At 45.0% G+C, this 18,498-nt stretch overlaps 1 protein-coding gene across 24 annotated transcripts in view; it reads left to right on the forward strand.

Moving 5' to 3' along the window:
• Positions 1-18,498, forward strand: part of NCAM1 (neural cell adhesion molecule 1) — a 362,241-nt gene that overhangs the window by 290,456 nt on the left and 53,287 nt on the right. For all 24 annotated transcript variants that reach the window (NM_174399.1, XM_059874560.1, XM_010812341.4 and 21 more), the window contains 4 exon segments: positions 333-470; positions 1,565-1,682; positions 2,110-2,276; positions 13,704-13,846. In NM_174399.1, coding sequence (NP_776824.1) covers positions 333-470; positions 1,565-1,682; positions 2,110-2,276; positions 13,704-13,846 — 566 coding nt within the window.

Here is an 18,498-nt window from a genome sequence, read left to right on the forward strand (position 1 = left end):
GCTACTGAGGCTCCTACCCCAAACTCAGACTCCAGTGTCCCAGAATTGCATGCCGTTTCCAGGTTCACGGTTGCATGTCTATAGTTTGTATATTCAGTCACTTCACTTTCTCTCCAAAGAAAAATACAGATTTCCAGCAGACTTCTGCTCTTGGCTTTATGTTGGAGCCAGGGACATATTATCTTATTTCAGCTTAAAGCCCCTCCCTACTCCCAGCCCTCCACCTGCCTCCATGAGACTGAAGGTAGGAAAAAGGCAAGGCTCAGTGCCCGGCCTGCAGGCTCCCGTCCTCTGACCGATCCTGGGACAAGCCTGCCTCTTGTCTTTTCTAGTCCGATTCATAGTCCTGACCAACAACTACCTCCAGATCCGGGGCATCAAGAAAACAGATGAGGGCACTTACCGCTGTGAGGGCAGGATCCTGGCCCGCGGGGAGATCAACTTCAAGGACATTCAGGTCATCGTGAATGGTAAGGAGACCTGGCCTTCCTGCTCTCTGCACGGCTCCCGCCTTGGCTTATCCACGTCAGCTGAGTCCACCCCTTCCCCCAGCCCACCGCCATCCTCTGCTTTGTTCATTGGTTTGTTTTTAAAGACACTCGCCTTCTGGGTCTCCCTCAACTATGAGGACTTCCAGTGCAATTCTGGAATGTCCTTCACTATCTCGCAGCACCAGAAATTTGCCCCGTGCTTCCTAATAAATTCTTCCTTGTCCTTCACTGTCCTTGATGTTACCGTAATGGTGTAGTCCGTCCCCTGGTTCAGTGTTCAGAGAAAATTTTATCATCAATTCAGGCCTCGGAATAGTCAGAATCATAGTCCATCCGTGGGTTTATTAATCTTAATTTGCAGTGTCAAATAAACACACCCGGGGAATCGATCTGACATTTACAAGATATTTAGAGGAAATTATAATGTCAGTACTAAGAAAATAAGTAAATTGTGGTTGTTTTAGATATTGATAATGTATTTTTTGCCAAACTCTCTCTCTCATTCCTTTGGTAAAAACCAGTTTGGGTGCACAGAGTTGTTTAGGACAATCCAAGTGAAATGTCACTCTTTGATGAGCTAGTGCATTTCACATTGGTATTAACCATTTAATCACTGGGGACCAAAATTTTCAACTTTTTCCAGTATCAAGAGCCCCCCTTTAAATGTCAAGTTCTGCCAGTCATGGCAGTTGTTAAGATGGGTATGCATTGATTGAGAAAATATATAATGATAAATAGCTACTATAAATTGAATGCCACTTTAAAATAAGGAAAACATTAATACAGCTTCTAAATCTGTATTATTGAAAAGCAATATTATTGTATATTGTTATGCATATAACAGTACTAAGTACTGTTGGGAAACACTAATGCATGCTTGTGGGTGAATTATTTATCCAGTTTACAGTAATTTTTTGGTACATACCTGCATTTAGACCCCTTACACTAAAGCTCAGCAGTTACCCAAGACCCCGGAGCCTCTGACTTGGGGCCCCCCAAAAGTGCCTCTCCTCCAGGCCACCGAGTCCCTTCACGTTGTCCCAGCCACCCCTGACAGCCCTTCTCTCCTTCAGTGCCACCCACCGTCCAGGCCAGACAGAGCATCGTGAATGCCACCGCCAACCTCGGCCAGTCCGTCACCCTCGTGTGCAACGCCGAAGGCTTCCCAGAGCCCACCGTGAGCTGGACGAAGTAAGGAACTGGCTGGAGCCTTTCCCACCAGCTAGTGGAGGAGGAGAGCTGGCAGGGCCTACTCTGTGTTGGGGTTTCAAGGGAATGCAGTGGGAAGCTGGGAACCATCCGCTCCGAGGGCAGAGTGGACTCTTCCAGTAAGGTCCACTTGCCTCGTGTGTGCATTGGATTCCTCCATTTTCAGTTTGTGGGGCAGAATCAGAGACCCTGTTTGGAGTTCTAGAGGATGCCACTTGCAGCCCTTAGGCAGAATCAGAGATGTGGTTAAAGGAATCACACGGAAAGAAATACAATCGAACGTCTTAACTTTCTGTGCAAGCTCAGTCTTCCACATGCGTTCAGTCTGCATTTTATAGAAACAAACTAAAAATCAACCTCTTAGTTCTGTCGTCAATATCACGGTCCTTCCCGTTTCTGTGCCCGGCAGGGACGGGGAGCAGATAGAGAATGAGGAGGACGAGAAGTACCTGTTCAGCGACGACAGCTCCGAGCTGACCATCAGGAAGGTGGACAAGAACGACGAGGCTGAGTACGTCTGCATTGCCGAGAACAAGGCGGGCGAGCAGGACGCGTCCATCCACCTCAAGGTCTTCGGTAAGGACAGTGCAGTCAAGGTCATTGCTCTGCCACGGTTTCTCTGACCGCACACCGTCCATCAGCAAGACCCTGTCTACTCGGCCAGGGAAGCTGCCCCCAAAGGAGCCGCTTCTCTCCAGCTCCCACCGCCTCAGCCCAAGTCCAGGCCATCTTGGTCCTCACCTGGTCAATGAGATGGCCTCCCAACTGATCCCCTCACTCCCCATTGTCCCCCTCATCAGCCTCCCCCACTCACAGTAGCTGGAATGACCTTACATGCCACTCCTCTGTTTCAAATCATCCAACGGTTTCCTGTTAGAGGCATAAAATCCGGACTCCTTTTTGGGGGCAAAACACTATATCTGAGCTCGCCCTGACTTCCTTCCCAACCTCATCATCCCTTCACACTTACAGCTCTCCAGCCCCGAAAGCCCCCTTCCTCTCCCTCAGACACACTAAGCATGTTCTCTGTCTCAGGGATGTTGTTCCAGGTGCTTCTTCCACTTGAAATCTCATTCTGCCAGATCCCCCGCAAGCTGCCCTCTGCTCATCCGTTATCCAGATCTCAGCGCATCCTTCAGATCACCTTCTCAGTGAACCCTGTCCTCCCTGCTCTGATCCACGCGGCTCCCTTATCACTGCCCCCATCCACTCCGCTGACCTCTTCTGCAGTGCCCTTCTCCCTGCCTGAACTGATCTCGCTTACATAGTGGTTTGGGGGATTGCTTTTCCTGCATCCACGAAGCATGTGAGCTCCAAGATGGCAGAGCACCAGCTGCCTTATTCATCACTTTATCTCTGGCACTGCAGACAGTGCCAGACTCCATAATAAGTGGGAAAAAAAAAAAAAAAAGTGAAAATGTTACTCACTCAGTCATGTCTGACTCTTTGTAACCCCATGGACTGTAGCCCTCCAGATTCCTCTGTCCATGGAATTCTCCAGAGAAGAGTACTGCAGTAGGTAACCATTTGCTTCTCCAGGGGATCTTCCCAACCCAGGGATTGAGCCTGGGTGTCCTGAATTGCAGGCAGATTTCTTACCGTCTGAGCCACCAGGGAAGCCTATGATAAATAGGCCCTTGTTCAGTGTTAGTGACCACGTGGCTGCCTCTGTCTCCCTTTCTTCCTTCCCTGACCTGTGTGAAGCAGGATTATAAAAGTCATGAAAAGAAACTCTATATCTCTACTCACTTTGTCTCTATAAACTCAATTAACTTCCATTTACTCAGAGCTGAAATGCATTTTGACCTGACTTTGAAAAACGAATTTGTGGTGGAGAGAGATTTAACCTAGTGACTTTCCGCTCTGTCTGCTCATCTTTTTTAAAAACACAGATAAGGGAGTCCCGTGTAGATGGTGCTGCCAGAGTACAGACACGGCAGGGGCATCCCCGATGCATGCAGCTCGCTGGCGGTTATAGCGCATGAGGCTGGGGAGCCTGGCCTGGGACCCACTTGTTCAGCTTAATAAGGAGAATGCATTGATGTTTGTAAACACGGACCTTTGAAAACCAAGCATTTCTGCTATCCTGGATGAATCCTGCTTATTCATTAATGACAGTTGGACTTAGAAACAGGTTATCAGTTGGGTCGAAATTAACTGTGCATATTTGAGAGTGCGACTAAATTTCTTAGAAAATATTCTTGACAGTGTTTTCTCTGATTTTGACTAGTTTACCTCAGACTCTGATTTTAAGTTTTTCTCGATGAAAGACAGATGCGTTTGTTAATACATTCCTTCATTTCACAATTTTTAAACTGGACTATAATTCCTTTGCAATGTTGTGTTACTTTCTGCTGTACGACAGCAAGAATCAGCTACATGTAGACATATATCCCCTCCCTCTTGCACTTCCCTCTCCCGCCTCATCCCACCCCTCCAGGTCATCACAGAGCAGGGAGCTGAGCTCCCTGTGCTATAAAGTGCTCCCGCTAGCCATCTATGTTACACATGATGGTGTATATATGTCCATCCTAATCTTCTGATTTGCCCCACCCTGTGCCCACGTGTCTTTTCTCTACACCTGCGTCTGTATTCCTGCCCTGAAAACAGGTTCATCAGTACCGTCTTTCTAGATTCTATTTATACGCGTTAATGGGCGATATTTGTTTTTTCTTTCTGAGTTACTTCACTGTGTATGACAGACTCTAGGTTCATCCACATCACTACAAATAATCCAATTTCATTCCTTTTCATTGCTGCGTGATATTCCATTGTATATATGCACCACATCTTCTTTGTCCATCCATCTGTCGGTGGACATTTCGGTTGCTCCCGTGTCCTGGCTGTTTTAAATAGTGTTGCAATGAACTTTGGGGAACATGTGTATCTTTGATTTGTGGTTTTCCTAGTCACTCTGATTTTAAGTTTTTCTAAGTGAAAGACAGATGCGTTTGTTCACGTATTCCTTCATTTCATAATTATTTATTGAGCACCCTTGTTGCTGGACAGAGGGACTACAGAAATGAGTAAGATAAGGTCTTCTGACCCCAAGAAGCACAAAGAGGGAGATAAATATATAAGCCTATGTTAAAGTGAAGTAGCTTAGTCGTGTCCAACTCTTTGTGACCCCATGGACTATAGCCTACCAGGCTCTTCCCTCCATGGGATTCTCCAGGCAAGAAGACTGGAGTGGGTTGCCATTTCCTGTTCCAGGGGATCTTCCCAACCCAGGGATCGAACCTGAGTCTCCCACACTGCAGGCAGACACTTTAACCTCTGAGCCACCAGGGAAGCCCCTATATAAGCCTATGCTGCTGCTGCTGCTGCTAAGTCGCTTCAGTCATGGCCAACTATGTGTAACCCCATACATGGCAGCCCACCAGGCTCCCCTGTCCCTGGGATTCTCCAGGCAAGAACATTGTAGTGGGTTGCCATTTCCTTCTCCAGTGCATGAAAGTGAAAAGTGAAAGTGATGTCGCTCAGTCGTGTCCGACCCTCAGCAACCCCATGGACTGCAGCCTACCAGGCTCCTCCGTCCATGGGATTTTCCAGGCAAGAGTACTGGAGTGGGGTGCCATTGCCTTTTCCATGTAAGCCTATAAATTATAGTAAATGGTGTTGGTTTCCAACATCTGAGTACCTGCCATAAGTCCAGCCATTGCCAAGGTTACAAAGATGAATAACATATGCTCTGTTTTCATCAGTGGGTTCATAGGCTAATACAGATAATCATAAAATTTTTAATGACAACCCATTATAATGACTTCATAATAACAGTATCCCTTATGATTATAAAGCGGGAAGTGACAAATAGATTCAAGGGATTAGATCTGATAGACAAAGTGCCTGAAGAACTATGGACAGAGGTTCATAAGATCATACAGGAGTCAGTGATCAAAACCATCTCCAAGAGAAAGAAATGCAAAAAGGGAAAATGACTGTCTGAAGAGGCCTTACAAAGAGCTGAGTAAAGAAGAGAAGCAAAAGGCAAAGGAGAAAAGGAAACATACCCATCTGAATGCAGAGTTCCAAAGAATAGCAAGGAGAGATAAGAAAGCCTTCCTCAGTGATCAATGCTAAGAAATAGAGGAGAACAATAGAATGGGAAAGACTAGAGATCTTTTCAAGAAAATTAGAGATACCAAGGAAACATTTCATGCAAAGATGGGCACAATAAAGGACAGAAATGATATGGACCTAACAGAAGCAGAAGATATTAAGAAGAGGTGGCAAAAATACACAGAAGAACTATACAAAAATATTTTAATGACCCAGATAACCATGATGATGTGATCACTCACCCAGAGCCAGACATCTTGGATTGTGAAGTCAAGTGGGCCTTAGAAGCATCACTACAAAGACAGGGGAGATGATGGAATTCCAATTGGGCTATTTCAAATCCTAAAAGATAGTGTTGTGAAAGTGCTGCACTCAATATGCCAGCGAATTTGGAAAACTCAGCAGTGCCACAGGACTAAAAGGTCAGTTTTCATTCCAATCCCAAAGAAAGGCAACACCAAAGAATGTTCAAACTACGCCACAGTTGCACTCATCTCACACGCTAGCAAAGTAATGCTCAAAATTCTCCAAGTAGGCCTCAACAGTGTATGAACCAAGAACTTCCAGATGTTCAATCTGGATTTAGAAAAGGCAGAGGAACCAGAGATCAAATTGCCAACATCCGTTGGATCATTGAAAAAGCAAGAGAATGCCAGAAAAACATCTACTTCTGCTTTATTGACTATGCCAAAGCCTTTGACTGTAAGGATCACAACTGTGGAAAATTCTGTAAGAGATGAGAATACCAGACCACCATACTTGCCTCCTGAGAAACCTATATTCAGGTCAAGAAGCAACAGTTAGAACCAGAGTGGACTGGTTCCAAATTGGGAAAGGAATATGTCAAGGCTGTATATTGTCACCCTGCTTATTTAACTTCTCTGCAGAGTACATCATGCGAAATGCCAGGCTGAATGAAGCACAAGCTGGAATCAAGATTGCCAGGAAAAATATCAATAACCTCAGAAATGTAGACACCACCTTTATGGCAGAAAGCAAAGAGGAACTAAAGAGCCTCTTAGTGAAGGTCAAAGAGAATGAAAAAGTTGGCTTAAAACTCAGCATTCAAAAAACTAAGATCCTGGCATCCAGTCCTATCACTTCATGGCAAATAGATGGGGAAACAATGGAAACAGTGATCTTGGGGGGACTCCAAAATCTCTGCAGATGGTGACTGCAGCCATGAAATTAAAAGACGCTTGCTCCTTGGAAGAAAAACTATGACCAACCTAGACAGCATATTAAAAAGTAGAGACATTACTTTGCTGACAAAGGTCTGTCTAGTCAAAGCTATGGCTTTTCCAGTGGTCATGTATGGATGTGAGAGTTGGACCGTAAAGAAGGTGAGCACCAAAGAATTGGTGCTTGTGAACTGTGGCATTGGAGAAGACTCCTGAGAGTCCCTTGGACAGCATGGCGATCAAACCAGCCCATTCTAAAGGAAATAAACCCGAATATTCATTGGAAGGACTGACGCTGAAGCTGAAACTCCAATACTTTGGCCACCTGAAGTGAAAAACTGACTCATTGGAAAAGACCCTGATGCTGGGAAAGATTGAAGGTGGGAGGAGAAGGGGACGACAGAGGATGAGATGGTTGGATGGCATCACCGACTCAATGGACATGAGTTTCAGCAAACTCCAGGAGATGAAGAAGGACAGGGAAGCCTGGCGTGCATCCATGGAGTCACAAAAATTTGGGCACAACTGAGAGACTGAACAACAACAAATAGCGGTATGCACAGTGTTTTACAGGAAAAGATTTGTTGTCTGGTCCTGTGTGACAGGAGTTAGGGAAGTCTTCAAAGATGGTAATGTGTTTCCCAAGTGGGAGCTTCCCAGATGCAGGAGGGGTGGACGAGCCTTTCAAGCCATACTGCACAGGCACTGAGGCTGGAAGAGCCCATGTGCTGAAGGTGAAGTCCTTGTGGACGGGGACGGCGTCCACTCCACTCACAGACCTACTCTCAGTGTCCACATCCTCAGTGGAACATCAGCTGGCATAAAAGAGACACCAGTGTTTAAGTAAATGAGGGAATCGTAATTAGCTTTATAGGAACGAAGCATGATCTATATGGCAGGGAGATGAATATGGAAATATGTAATCATTTGTCTTTAGGAAATTTCTTTAGATAGCAGCCCCATTAATGTAATAATAATAATAGTACCCAACACAAAATGAGCATGTATAATGTGCCTAGCACTGTGAGAGGTACTATCCATAAATGAGTTCTTTTAACTTCATCACAATCCTACAAAGGAGATTTAATTTTTATCCCTATTATGCAAATGAGGAAATTGAGCACAGAGTGATTAGGTGTCCTACGCAAGGAACCAGGACTCAAATCCAAGCTTTCGTGTCCATTCTCTGGGCTAGCGATAGTGATCACTCCTCCACAAAACCCAGTTTAGCACGGATTACATCCGACCTCCGTATGAAGTGACTCATGATTAGTGGACTCTGCCTTTACCTCTATGGCTCACATGATTTCTCTGTGGCCATACACTCAGTTCTAGCTCAGCTAGTCAGGGACAGGTCTTTGCTTCTGTTCCAGGCCTCTCCGGTGGTGATGGCTACCCCAGGAAGGAGGAATGGGCAGTGTCAAGAGCCCTGTGAGACCATTCTAGAGGGAAGAGGGTGGGTAAGGCCCAGGGAAGGCGGCAGAACAGACAGGATGTGGGAGCTGTGGCAGAGCACAATTTGTCTTTCCACCCTCATCCCTCACCACGGGCTCCCTCCTGCATCGCACCCACACTCACACACATACTCACACTCTCTCTCACACACACTCACACTCACTCACTCCACTACCACAGCTCTTCCCCAAGGCTACAGCTGAGAGAATGTTTGTTCGGCAGCCCAGTAGAGCAAACAAAGAAATGTGAGTGACTCCTGCAGAGACAAGTTAAAAGAATCCTAGTGATAGCTTGCGGTGAATGGTATAGGATTCGTGATCTCTGAAGACGAAGGTTTAACTTCAGGACCAGGGACCAGGCTTGATCACTCAAGAGCTTTTGTGTAGCAGAGTTTCATTAAAGTACAACAAGGGACAGAAGCTTCTGACATCGACATCAGAAGAGGGGCAGAGCATGCCCCCCTTGCTAGTGTCAGCAAGGGAGTTATATCCTTTTTTAACTAGTTATTACAATAAATCAAAAGAATGTCTCAAAAATAATAAATAATAATAATAATAAAATAAAATAAAGGGAAAAACAAATACCCAAAAAATAGCACAGTTTAAAAAAAAAAAAAAAGAATATCTCAAGGTTGTAAAGATCTTACTAGACCCACTCCCATAATTTATATTTTAAGATAACAGGATTAGCCAGAAGGTTTTCAGGAAGGAGAAACTGTCCTCAAGCAGGATACACTGTTGTCATATAATCCTTAGTTCAGGGTTTAAACTGAGTTGTTTGTTGTGTAATCATCAGTTCCCAGCTTAAAGAAAAAAACGTTTTATGTGACTAAGACTAAGGAATGAAGAGAAAAATAGATGTTTGTCCTTTCCTCCTCCTTGAGAATTCCAGACCCCTATCTCTGCTTTGAGAGCCCCAGACCCCTTTCTCCTTCTTGGGGATCCCAGACTTCCTATCAACCTGCCTAGGAATTGACTCTCTCAATAGACGTGTATATCTAATCCATATTAGATGTGGACATGAATTTGAGCAAACTCCGGGAGATCGTGGAGGACAGAGGAGCCTGGTGGGTTACAGTCCATGGTGTCGCAGAGAGTCAGACACTCAGTGACTGAACAGTAATAGCTGCTGCTGCTGCTAAGTCACTCCAGTTGTGTCCGATTCTGTTCAACCCCAGAAACAGCAGCCCACCATGCTCCCCTGTCCCTGGGATTCTCCAGTAATAGCAGTGGATGTCTAATCCAGGTCCATACTCCTCTGCAACATCCTGAGCACAGTTCACTTAGCCTCCTTGGAGTAACCTGGTCCCCATATATGCCCTCCTTTCTCTCATCATCCCACATTCTTGACCACATTTCTCTCCTCCTCCTACCAGCCTCTCCCAGGGGTTTAGGAGATCAGTGCCAGGATCTGGGAGCCAGGTGAGGTGGGGCTAACTAGGTGAAACTTCATCTTTCTCCAGCCCCTTTCCTCCCATCCTTGGCCTTCTGGCTTGCCCTCAGGGACCAGCATTAGGGGAGATATGGAGTAGGTTTCCAAGAAGCAGCAGAGTCACAGTGGTGAGGTACAAGAGGAAAGAAGCCTGCAGCTAAGACAGTGAAGATGTGCAGAACTGTGGCTTCAAGAAGCGCTGGCAAGGAGTGTGCAAGGGACGTATCTAAATTAAGGACTACCATAACTGTCCTAAGCAATACCATTTTTTCCTAAGAAAGGGACATGCTCTAGCATGCGCTGCCCTCGTTATCAACCAGAAGCTCTTTTCACTAAGCCCATCCTATCTTCCTTTAATCTTGGCAGTGCATTTCCACCGCTTCTCCTGCCATGGGACTGTCACTTGAGTGTATGTTCCTCGGTTCTTTGACTCATCACAACAAAGATTTGGAGCGACGGACGTTAAAGCCCTCGGCGCGTCACAGCTCTCGGGTCTTGGACAAACCATGTTATAGCTCTTAAGCAAATCAGTGTTACAGCTCTATTTTATTTAGAAGACAGCAGGAGAATCCATCCTCGAAGCGTGAGGGCATGCCAACCCAAAGACTCGAAGAGAGTGGAGGAGTGCGCGGGGAGGGAGGGAGAGAGAGCGTGAGAGAGGGAAAGAGAAAGAGCGCACGCACGCAGGAGAGAGAGTCCGTGAGAAAGCGCTTTGGCTCCTCCTTTTATATGTTTTTTTCCTCCACCTGGGCCTGCCCTATGCAAATTGGGCTTAGCCAGGAGTGCTGTTTGTTCTGAAGTCTTCACTCTGGTCCTCGGACCTTCCTTTGACCTTCCTTGCTTTTAGCCACTGCCATTTTGGACTCCTTTTCCCTATTCTACGTACCTAACAGGACCTTCTGAAGAAGCAGTTTTGTGTCTACAGATCCTTATGCTTCTGCCAATGCTCTCAAGGTCTGTGCTGCTCTCTGGGCTTGGACTGAGGCACGTTCACCAATAGGTGGAAGTTTTGCTTAGCTGACCCCTGAGGACCAAAGCAGCTCATATGAGTTACAGCGAAAGACAAACAGGTGCCTGAAGGAAAGGGCACCTGGTCACACCCAGCCTCTCAGTGCAGGGAAGCAGAGGCCCTGGAACCCTCCTCGGACTTCCAGGCGCCTGGGCTGGAGTGAGAGTGGACAAGTCTGGCCCTCGGTGGCAGGTGCAGAGCCATTGATGCGCTGGGTGGGGAAAGCAGGCATGCTTAGAAAACTCAGAAGCACAGCTGTGCTCACAGGGGGGCCCGTGGGGAGAGGTGCAATGGAACAGTCCAAGGCATTAAATCCCGTGGCAGCAGTTAAAGAACAGAAAGTGAAGTGAAGTCGCTTAGTCGTGTCCGACTCTTAGTGACCCCATGGACTGCAGCCCACCAGGCTCCTCCATCCATGGGATTTTCCAGGCAAAAGTACTGGAGTGGGGTGCCATTGCCTTCTCCTTAAAGAACAGAACAGAGATCCAAAGTCAAGGGCCAACAACAGAGGTTCATTAAGACGGTGCAAGTAGCATTCACAGATAAACGCTGAAGAGAGTCTTTTAGATGCTGGTGTGCAGAAGGGGGGACTCTTTCCTGAGTAGAGTGACCCCACACCTGTCTCTGTCTGCTCAATCATGCCCGTTGTCCCAGAGTAATTATTTACAGCATGCCTTTCACTCTCAAGAATGCCCCAATTTGGACAATAAATTATATTGCTCTCCTGTTTCCAAGGCAGTATTCTGAGACTCCAGTTAGTTACAAGAGTAGCTTGCTTCTGGGGTGCAGAGACGATTAACAGTGAGTAGCTTGCCTTCCTTCTGACAGCCTCTGTAGACCATACAAAATTAGCCATTGTTAATCATGTTTTAGGAAGAATGTATTTTGCCTTGTTCTAAAGACTTATACAGGGCAACCTTTATAACCATCTGGGAAATGGAGTCACCAAGACCAAATATTCCTCACAGATTACAGATACTCTTCATAGATGCTAACTGTCACGGATCTGTCTTCTGCTAACTTTCGCTGCCAGGACAAAGTGCTGTGGGTCAGGACAATATCCACAAACACTGTCTGGACCACAGTGTCCACATAGCTTTCTTGGGGCTTCCCTCAGACCCCAGACCACCTGTGAGTTCAGTGACTTCAGTTGTTTGGCTGATTTTTTTTTTTTTAAGTTTTTAATTTGTGATTTTTAACAGAAAAGAAATGTAACTTTTATTTTACCTCTGTAAAACCTCCTCTTCAACAAAAACACTTAACACTTACTCCAGAGTCCAGTATGGGTTGTAAGCTCCTTGGAAGTTTTGTTGATCAAGATAGACACAGAAGCTTCCTGGAGGAAAACCTCACTCATGTGGGCTCCATCACATTTGTTCAAATTTGTGATCATTTGGCTTCATTGAATTGAGACATGCCTTAATGCTAACCTTCAAAAAGGATTTGCTCTAAGCAGGCTGTTAGGACAGATAAGCTGTAGGAGAATATTTGAACGATATGGGTCATTTCATATAGAAGTAGATATTTGCTATGGAAAATGCACAGCTCCATCACTGTTTTCTGTTTATTAAAATAGAACCAAGGCCTCAACTTGGAGGATATATAATAGGCAGTGGTTTTATTAGCCTACTTGAAGTTACTGCATGAATTTGAATATAAAGCAAATGCAGTTCTTTCAAAAATTATCCATACTTCGAATTTATTTATCATTTGTTTGTTTATCTAGCCTGGCTTTTTTCTCTATTAGTGAAATAAGTTACATTTGTGCAGTGCTCTCTTTTCGATGGAAGGTTTAGTGATTTCAGAGTATAATTGTTTTAAATTGGGAAAATTCAATTTTCTCTAATGTTTTAACATTTAAACTCAGCCGTGAATGCCTGCGCTTTCTTGCGTTACCCAAAACATTTGGAAAATGAACTCATCTCGACTCATCTTCTTCCTCAGCCACTCCCCAGCCCCCAGCAGGTCACCCACCACATTTCAAGTTAATGCTAGCATAGCCCTCCAAGGTGCTCAGAATCTCTTGAGTCATTTGGTCTCCTCATCCCTCCTTTGGATTCTCCCCATCTCTACTTGCACTCCGTTCACTTCCACTTCCTGCAAAGCTTTCCTTCAGCATCTCTCTGGAAGCTGCCCCTTCTCTATTCCCCTAGAGATGATGTTCAGGATCATATTACATCACATCTGGAGGGGTCCCGTGACTTCCAGGTTGGTTTCTCCACCTTCAGGCTTTCTCCATCTTTAATTTTTCCTAGATTAACCTTCTTCTAACGCAAACGAGCATTCATTCCTCTGACCAAACACCGTGAGGGGGCCTCCAGCAGGCACGGGATAAAATCCAAGCAAGAGTTATCACCAGATGATCAAGACACTCTCTGCCTGGATCCAGCGCTGTCTCCCACTGCTCCGAGGCACAGGACCATGGACCCTGACACTCTGCTCTCTTCCCCACTCTCTCCTCACACGTTCTTGCTTCCTTGCTTTCATTCACACGGCTTTCCACACTTGGGATGATTCTGTGTCCCCCCTAAGTTCCACCTCCTGATAATCTCACAGCCCAGCCTCAAAGCTGCCTCCGTCTTGAAGACCCAGCCAGAGGCGGGCCCATCCTCTGCTCAGCCCTTAGCACCACTGTGCTGGTAGCTGCCACCATACAGGACCTGGCTGTTAGTACTGTCACTGTGGTGTTGACACAGGCCGGCTCCACTGTCAGCTCCTGGGGAGTTCAACTCGTTATCTCGTGCAACACCTAGAACACGGCTTTAGGCTTAATAAGTTAATAACCTCGTTGGATACATGCATTTATAATTCAAACCTGGAAAGCTAAACTACATCAGGTAAACTCATAGAAATGTTCTCTGTTTTCAGCAAAACCCAAAATCACCTACGTAGAGAACCAGACTGCCATGGAACTGGAGGAACAGGTCACTCTTACCTGTGAAGCCTCGGGAGACCCCATTCCCTCAATCACCTGGAGAACATCCACCCGAAACATCAGCAGTGAAGAAAAGGTATAATATCACCCGAGAGTTTCAGGGCCATGGAACTCAGACCCGACTCGGGTTGAGTCTGCCCCATGCCCAGCCCTCTTCAGTGAACCAGAAATTGGGATGTGGTCGCTGGAGGTCACCGCCAGGTTCTGTGGGCCCCCTCCTCCCACCTGCCCTGGCTGTGGCCTGTTCGGCACCCGCTTGAGATGGAGGAGGCATAGCTCCTTGCATGGATCTGCAGGGGTGTCATGTTAGTGGGTGCGGGTAAGTTAGACATCACAAGGAGGACGGAGATAGGGATTCTCCAGTGCACGGTTACGGAGCTGGGGAAGAACAGGGGGAAGTTGAGATCCCAGCGCGTTAGGTGCTATTAGCATCATCTCAGGAGCACCCAAGGAAATGTCTCCCAGACCTAATAGGGGTCAGAATGAGCCTCTCAATTATTTTCCTTGTGATGCGTATATTCATGCACTACATGCACAAAAGCGTGGTTGCCTTTGTGTCTGCCTGTGTTCTCAGTCACATTTGGGCATCATTTTGTTCTCAAGGCAAAAATAACTAGCAGTTTCTACGTGAGGAAGATCACACCAGGTTCTGCAGGATAGTCTCTGAGAGCTGAAAAACAATGCAGCAATGTTCCTGGCAAATTTAAATGACTCGTAAGATATAGCTTTCAAGCACATGGATTTATAGGTCACCGGAAAGCTGTCTTTATTATTGACCATATATGAAAATTGAGGTAACCCCATACTGGGCAGCCTTGTGCTATTGAGTGGGCCAAAAGGCAGGAGGAGGAAGAAGCTTGGTTTTAAAGCAACTTAAACCATCTCATGGCACTTCTCCAATCTCTTTTCATATATCCTGCAGTAATGGGCTTCGTTTTAGTTAGCCACAGCTTTGTCACCTATTCAGGAGTAATGGCCGTAGCCTTAAAGAACATTTATAATGGATTGCTGATTGACCAGAATGTCAGAACATGATAGATCATCACTCTTCTGTCTGCATAAGGAAATCCCTAGAGAGAGTAGACTCAAATACAGCTAAAAAGAGAGAGTGTGAAATTTCAGAGCCAAATTTGGAATTTGCATTTGAGCAACTGATTTCTCTACTACTAATAGAAGACAAAGCTAAATCAAGAGGAACAGAAATTGCTGTTCCAAAAAAAATCCATTCTTTTTTGCAAGTTTTACCTCCAGAGTTGAATTCAGCTTAACCAAAACTCAGCTGAGGAACTGCTAAGTATTTTTGAAACTTGCATATGCTGTTTGATATTGTGAAAACCAACTGAATTAAGTAATGTGGTGTTTACTTGGATACTTTCTTTATCAACATTGGAATTAAACCCTCAACTCAGATTTTTAGCTCCCATCATGTGTGTTATGTGGATTGAATGTACATCTCAGGGCTCAAACCACAGGGCTGCCGCTTGGAGGATTTTTCTGTATCAAGCTTGAGAGTAGATTTGTCCAGAATGACCCAATGTACATCTCTGACCTAAAGTGAAGGACAGAAATAACATCTACCCCAGATTAATGATGGTTTTAAATTCTATATCTTTTCTAGGAATAGCTCAGCAGCCAAGCTAGACCAGAAAGGTTATTGTGATTTGTGCCTACCTCAGGTCCTTTAATAGGTAGATACTTCTGGCTTGTACCTGTGAATTAATTTTTACAGAATGAGAACAAAAAGCCAGTCACTAATGCACCCTCATACTTCCTAAATATGAAAACCAAACGTGTCCAGCGGAGACCATCTCAAGCCAAGGAGGCTTTGCGTAATTCAGTTATCAGTGTCGATCACTAGTCTCAGTCTGAGAAAGTATTTAAGCCCAGCTACATAGGCTGTGTTCTGCTTTCTTTTACTATGGGCCACCTTCAAGGGACATTACTGAAATATGAATGAATCAGTGTCAGAATGAGTCTTCCAAACTGGCCAGGGATGTAACCCCAGATCAGCATATTTGCCTAAATGAAACCCTGTAAAGAAAAGTTGCTGTTTCTATTAATTATATATTGACATCAAAACAGCCTGGTAGTCATCTTACACTGAGAGTAGCTAAAAATTTAGAAAGCAGACATGGCCTGTTCGTGAGCCAGTTGGATGCCAAATAGTAAATTTTACTTTTATTTGGCAGCCACTCCTCATTGTCTCCTGCGTCTGAAGTTGCATGATAAATAATTAGGTATCAAGATGATTATCAGAGTCACAGAACTGTAGGAGCGGAGGCAAACTATTTTCTTTTGCAAGTCAAGATTATGCACTGAGCAGTAAGAATAGACAGTTGTGTCTACCGGGAAGGGCAGGAGGGCTCCTGAGAAGTAGATCCCATGACCTGCCAGAATCCCAGGAGGTTGGAAGGAAGCCTCCTTTGGAGGTTGTCTCGTCTCACTGCCAGAAAGTCACTCAGCCCCTGCTTGAAGGGCGACAGTGTCAGTCCTCTGCAGGGCAGGCGGTAGCCCTGAGGCTCGAGAGAGCCGGCTGCTTCCCAGCCTTCCCGCCCTGCCACTGGGCCCCTTGCGTGGGAACTGTTAACCAGCCCTCCAGTGTTTCCTTGGTCGGTCCTCTTACCCTGTGACACTTCCGGTTATTTTCACTGTTGCTCGTATCTTATGGTTTTCACACCCTTCGCCTTTCTGGTCGTCCTGTACTAGAGAGCTTCACTTCACGAGCGTTCCCTCTCAGTTTGCAGCGCCCAGTACAGCAGTCCTCCTAGCTTATCGCTCCCTTGGTCTGGACACTGACATCATGCAGTCAATATCACATTAGCCCTTTAACAATTTTCTCATTACGTTGTCTCCTGTTGAGCTTGTGGTCAGCTAAAAGACCCAGCTCGTTTTAGTATGAACTGCATGTAAGCCACATATCCCCTGTCCTGATGCAATTGGTTGCTTAACCAATAATGTAGAATTCTACATTTATTTCTATTAAAAATTGTTTTGTTTGTTGCAACCCAGTATTTCTCAATGGGGGTCAGGATGACAGTTTGGAAAGACTTTCTTCACTGAGACTGTCCTGTACATTGTAAGATATTTAGCACCACTGCTCTTTTTCCTTTAAATGTTAGTAACCACCTCTAATCATTCTGGTTACCAAAAACATCACATAAAGAAACGCTCCTTGGCTTGAGAATGACCATTTTAGTCCATCTTGCTGACCAGTCAGGACTGGTTTTCATCAGAACTGTCCTTAGAGGTCTTTGGGTCCACAGCATTTCAGCCAGTGGGGGCTACCTGTTTCATTTATATGTGTTAAAAGTAATGGGGTCCAACAGTCAATGATGACCCAGCTCTTAAGTCCAAGACCCAAGGGCAGGTATTTCAGCCTTCTCCATGCAACTGCTGTCCAGCATCTGTATTAGCTGTTGCTTCCAACCTGGTATGAATACTTATTTGAAATATCTTTGTCCAAGTCCTTGATAAAAATATTGACTGGGACAAAATCAAGTGCTGAGCCCTTAGAATGCAACCAGGGGTCAGTGGCTCAGGGGTAGAGGGCATAACGCTGTGGTGCTCTCTAATGATCCTGATGACTTTCTTGGGAGGCTCAGTGCTTCCTTTAATAAAGTTGGTGACAGTAGACACTGATTAAATACGGCTTTCTCTTTTGCTTCACTGCTTAGTTGAGTCTAGTATTTCTCCTTTTTAAGAGGAGGGAGAGCAAAAGCTTTCAACCATGGAATTGTGCTGACTTTCTAATGGAATACTGATGTTCTTCATTCAAAAAAGATGAGAAAGAAAGCAAAAAAAAAAAGTACAGTGAGGCCAAAAGTCACATAATATCTTTGATAATATCCAGCTTTAGTCGAAGCACTCATTTCAGATTGATTATAATCAATCTGTTAGGCTTTAGTTGAGTTGGTTTCACTCAACAGCTGATAATAACTAGGCTAGGTTGGGTCACTAAGATCATTAGGAGAGATCATCTGTCTGACAGTTAATCCATTTCTTAGTGGTCACTAATATGTTGGCCAAAATTTTTGAACATTGTGGTGAGTCAGTTTGATCTCTGTGTATGGAGGTCATTGTGATACCAAGAAAATTTGTGCATCCACATCATTTTATTACTCATCCCATTCAGACTCATTTTTTAAATTGCCAGGTATTTTAAAGACTCACAGTAAGTGGCACTAAATTCCAGGTGCTATTTACTTACTGAGTGAGGCCCCTAGATGGTGACTTGCATACTCTCTCCATTGCCTGCTCATTTGAACATCTCTAGGCCTTTGAAGAGACTGAGAAAGAAAGGCTGGTAAAACCTTAATGTCTAAGGAAAAAGAGAGACACAAAGTGTTGAGATCAGAAGAGACAGAAATAAGTAAAAGGCATTTCATGAACCTTGTATCTTGAGTTGACAGAGTATCCTACAAAAGAGAGAAACTTTTTGAAACTCTGTATTCCTTGGAGACTGAAGTTTCTTTTCATCAGGAAGAACTCCTCATTCAGTACAAATCAGGTGCTTACTCTTAAACGCAGGGTAAGGTGCCTGCATTGAGCAGTTAGAGTCTGTTTTATCTAGGATGTGGACAGAAGTCTAACAGGGGAAAACCTAGGAGAAGTGTCTATCACCCCACTTTAGTTTGTATACATATTCCTACAGACTTGTGTGTAACATCATGAAACACGCAATGTTAAAAAGCACCTGGAACTAACCATTTTCAAATAGCTAATCATATT

The sequence above is a fragment of the Bos taurus genome, chromosome 15 (genome assembly GCF_002263795.3).
Source record: "Bos taurus isolate L1 Dominette 01449 registration number 42190680 breed Hereford chromosome 15, ARS-UCD2.0, whole genome shotgun sequence".
Classification (NCBI taxonomy): Eukaryota; Metazoa; Chordata; class Mammalia; order Artiodactyla; family Bovidae; genus Bos; species Bos taurus.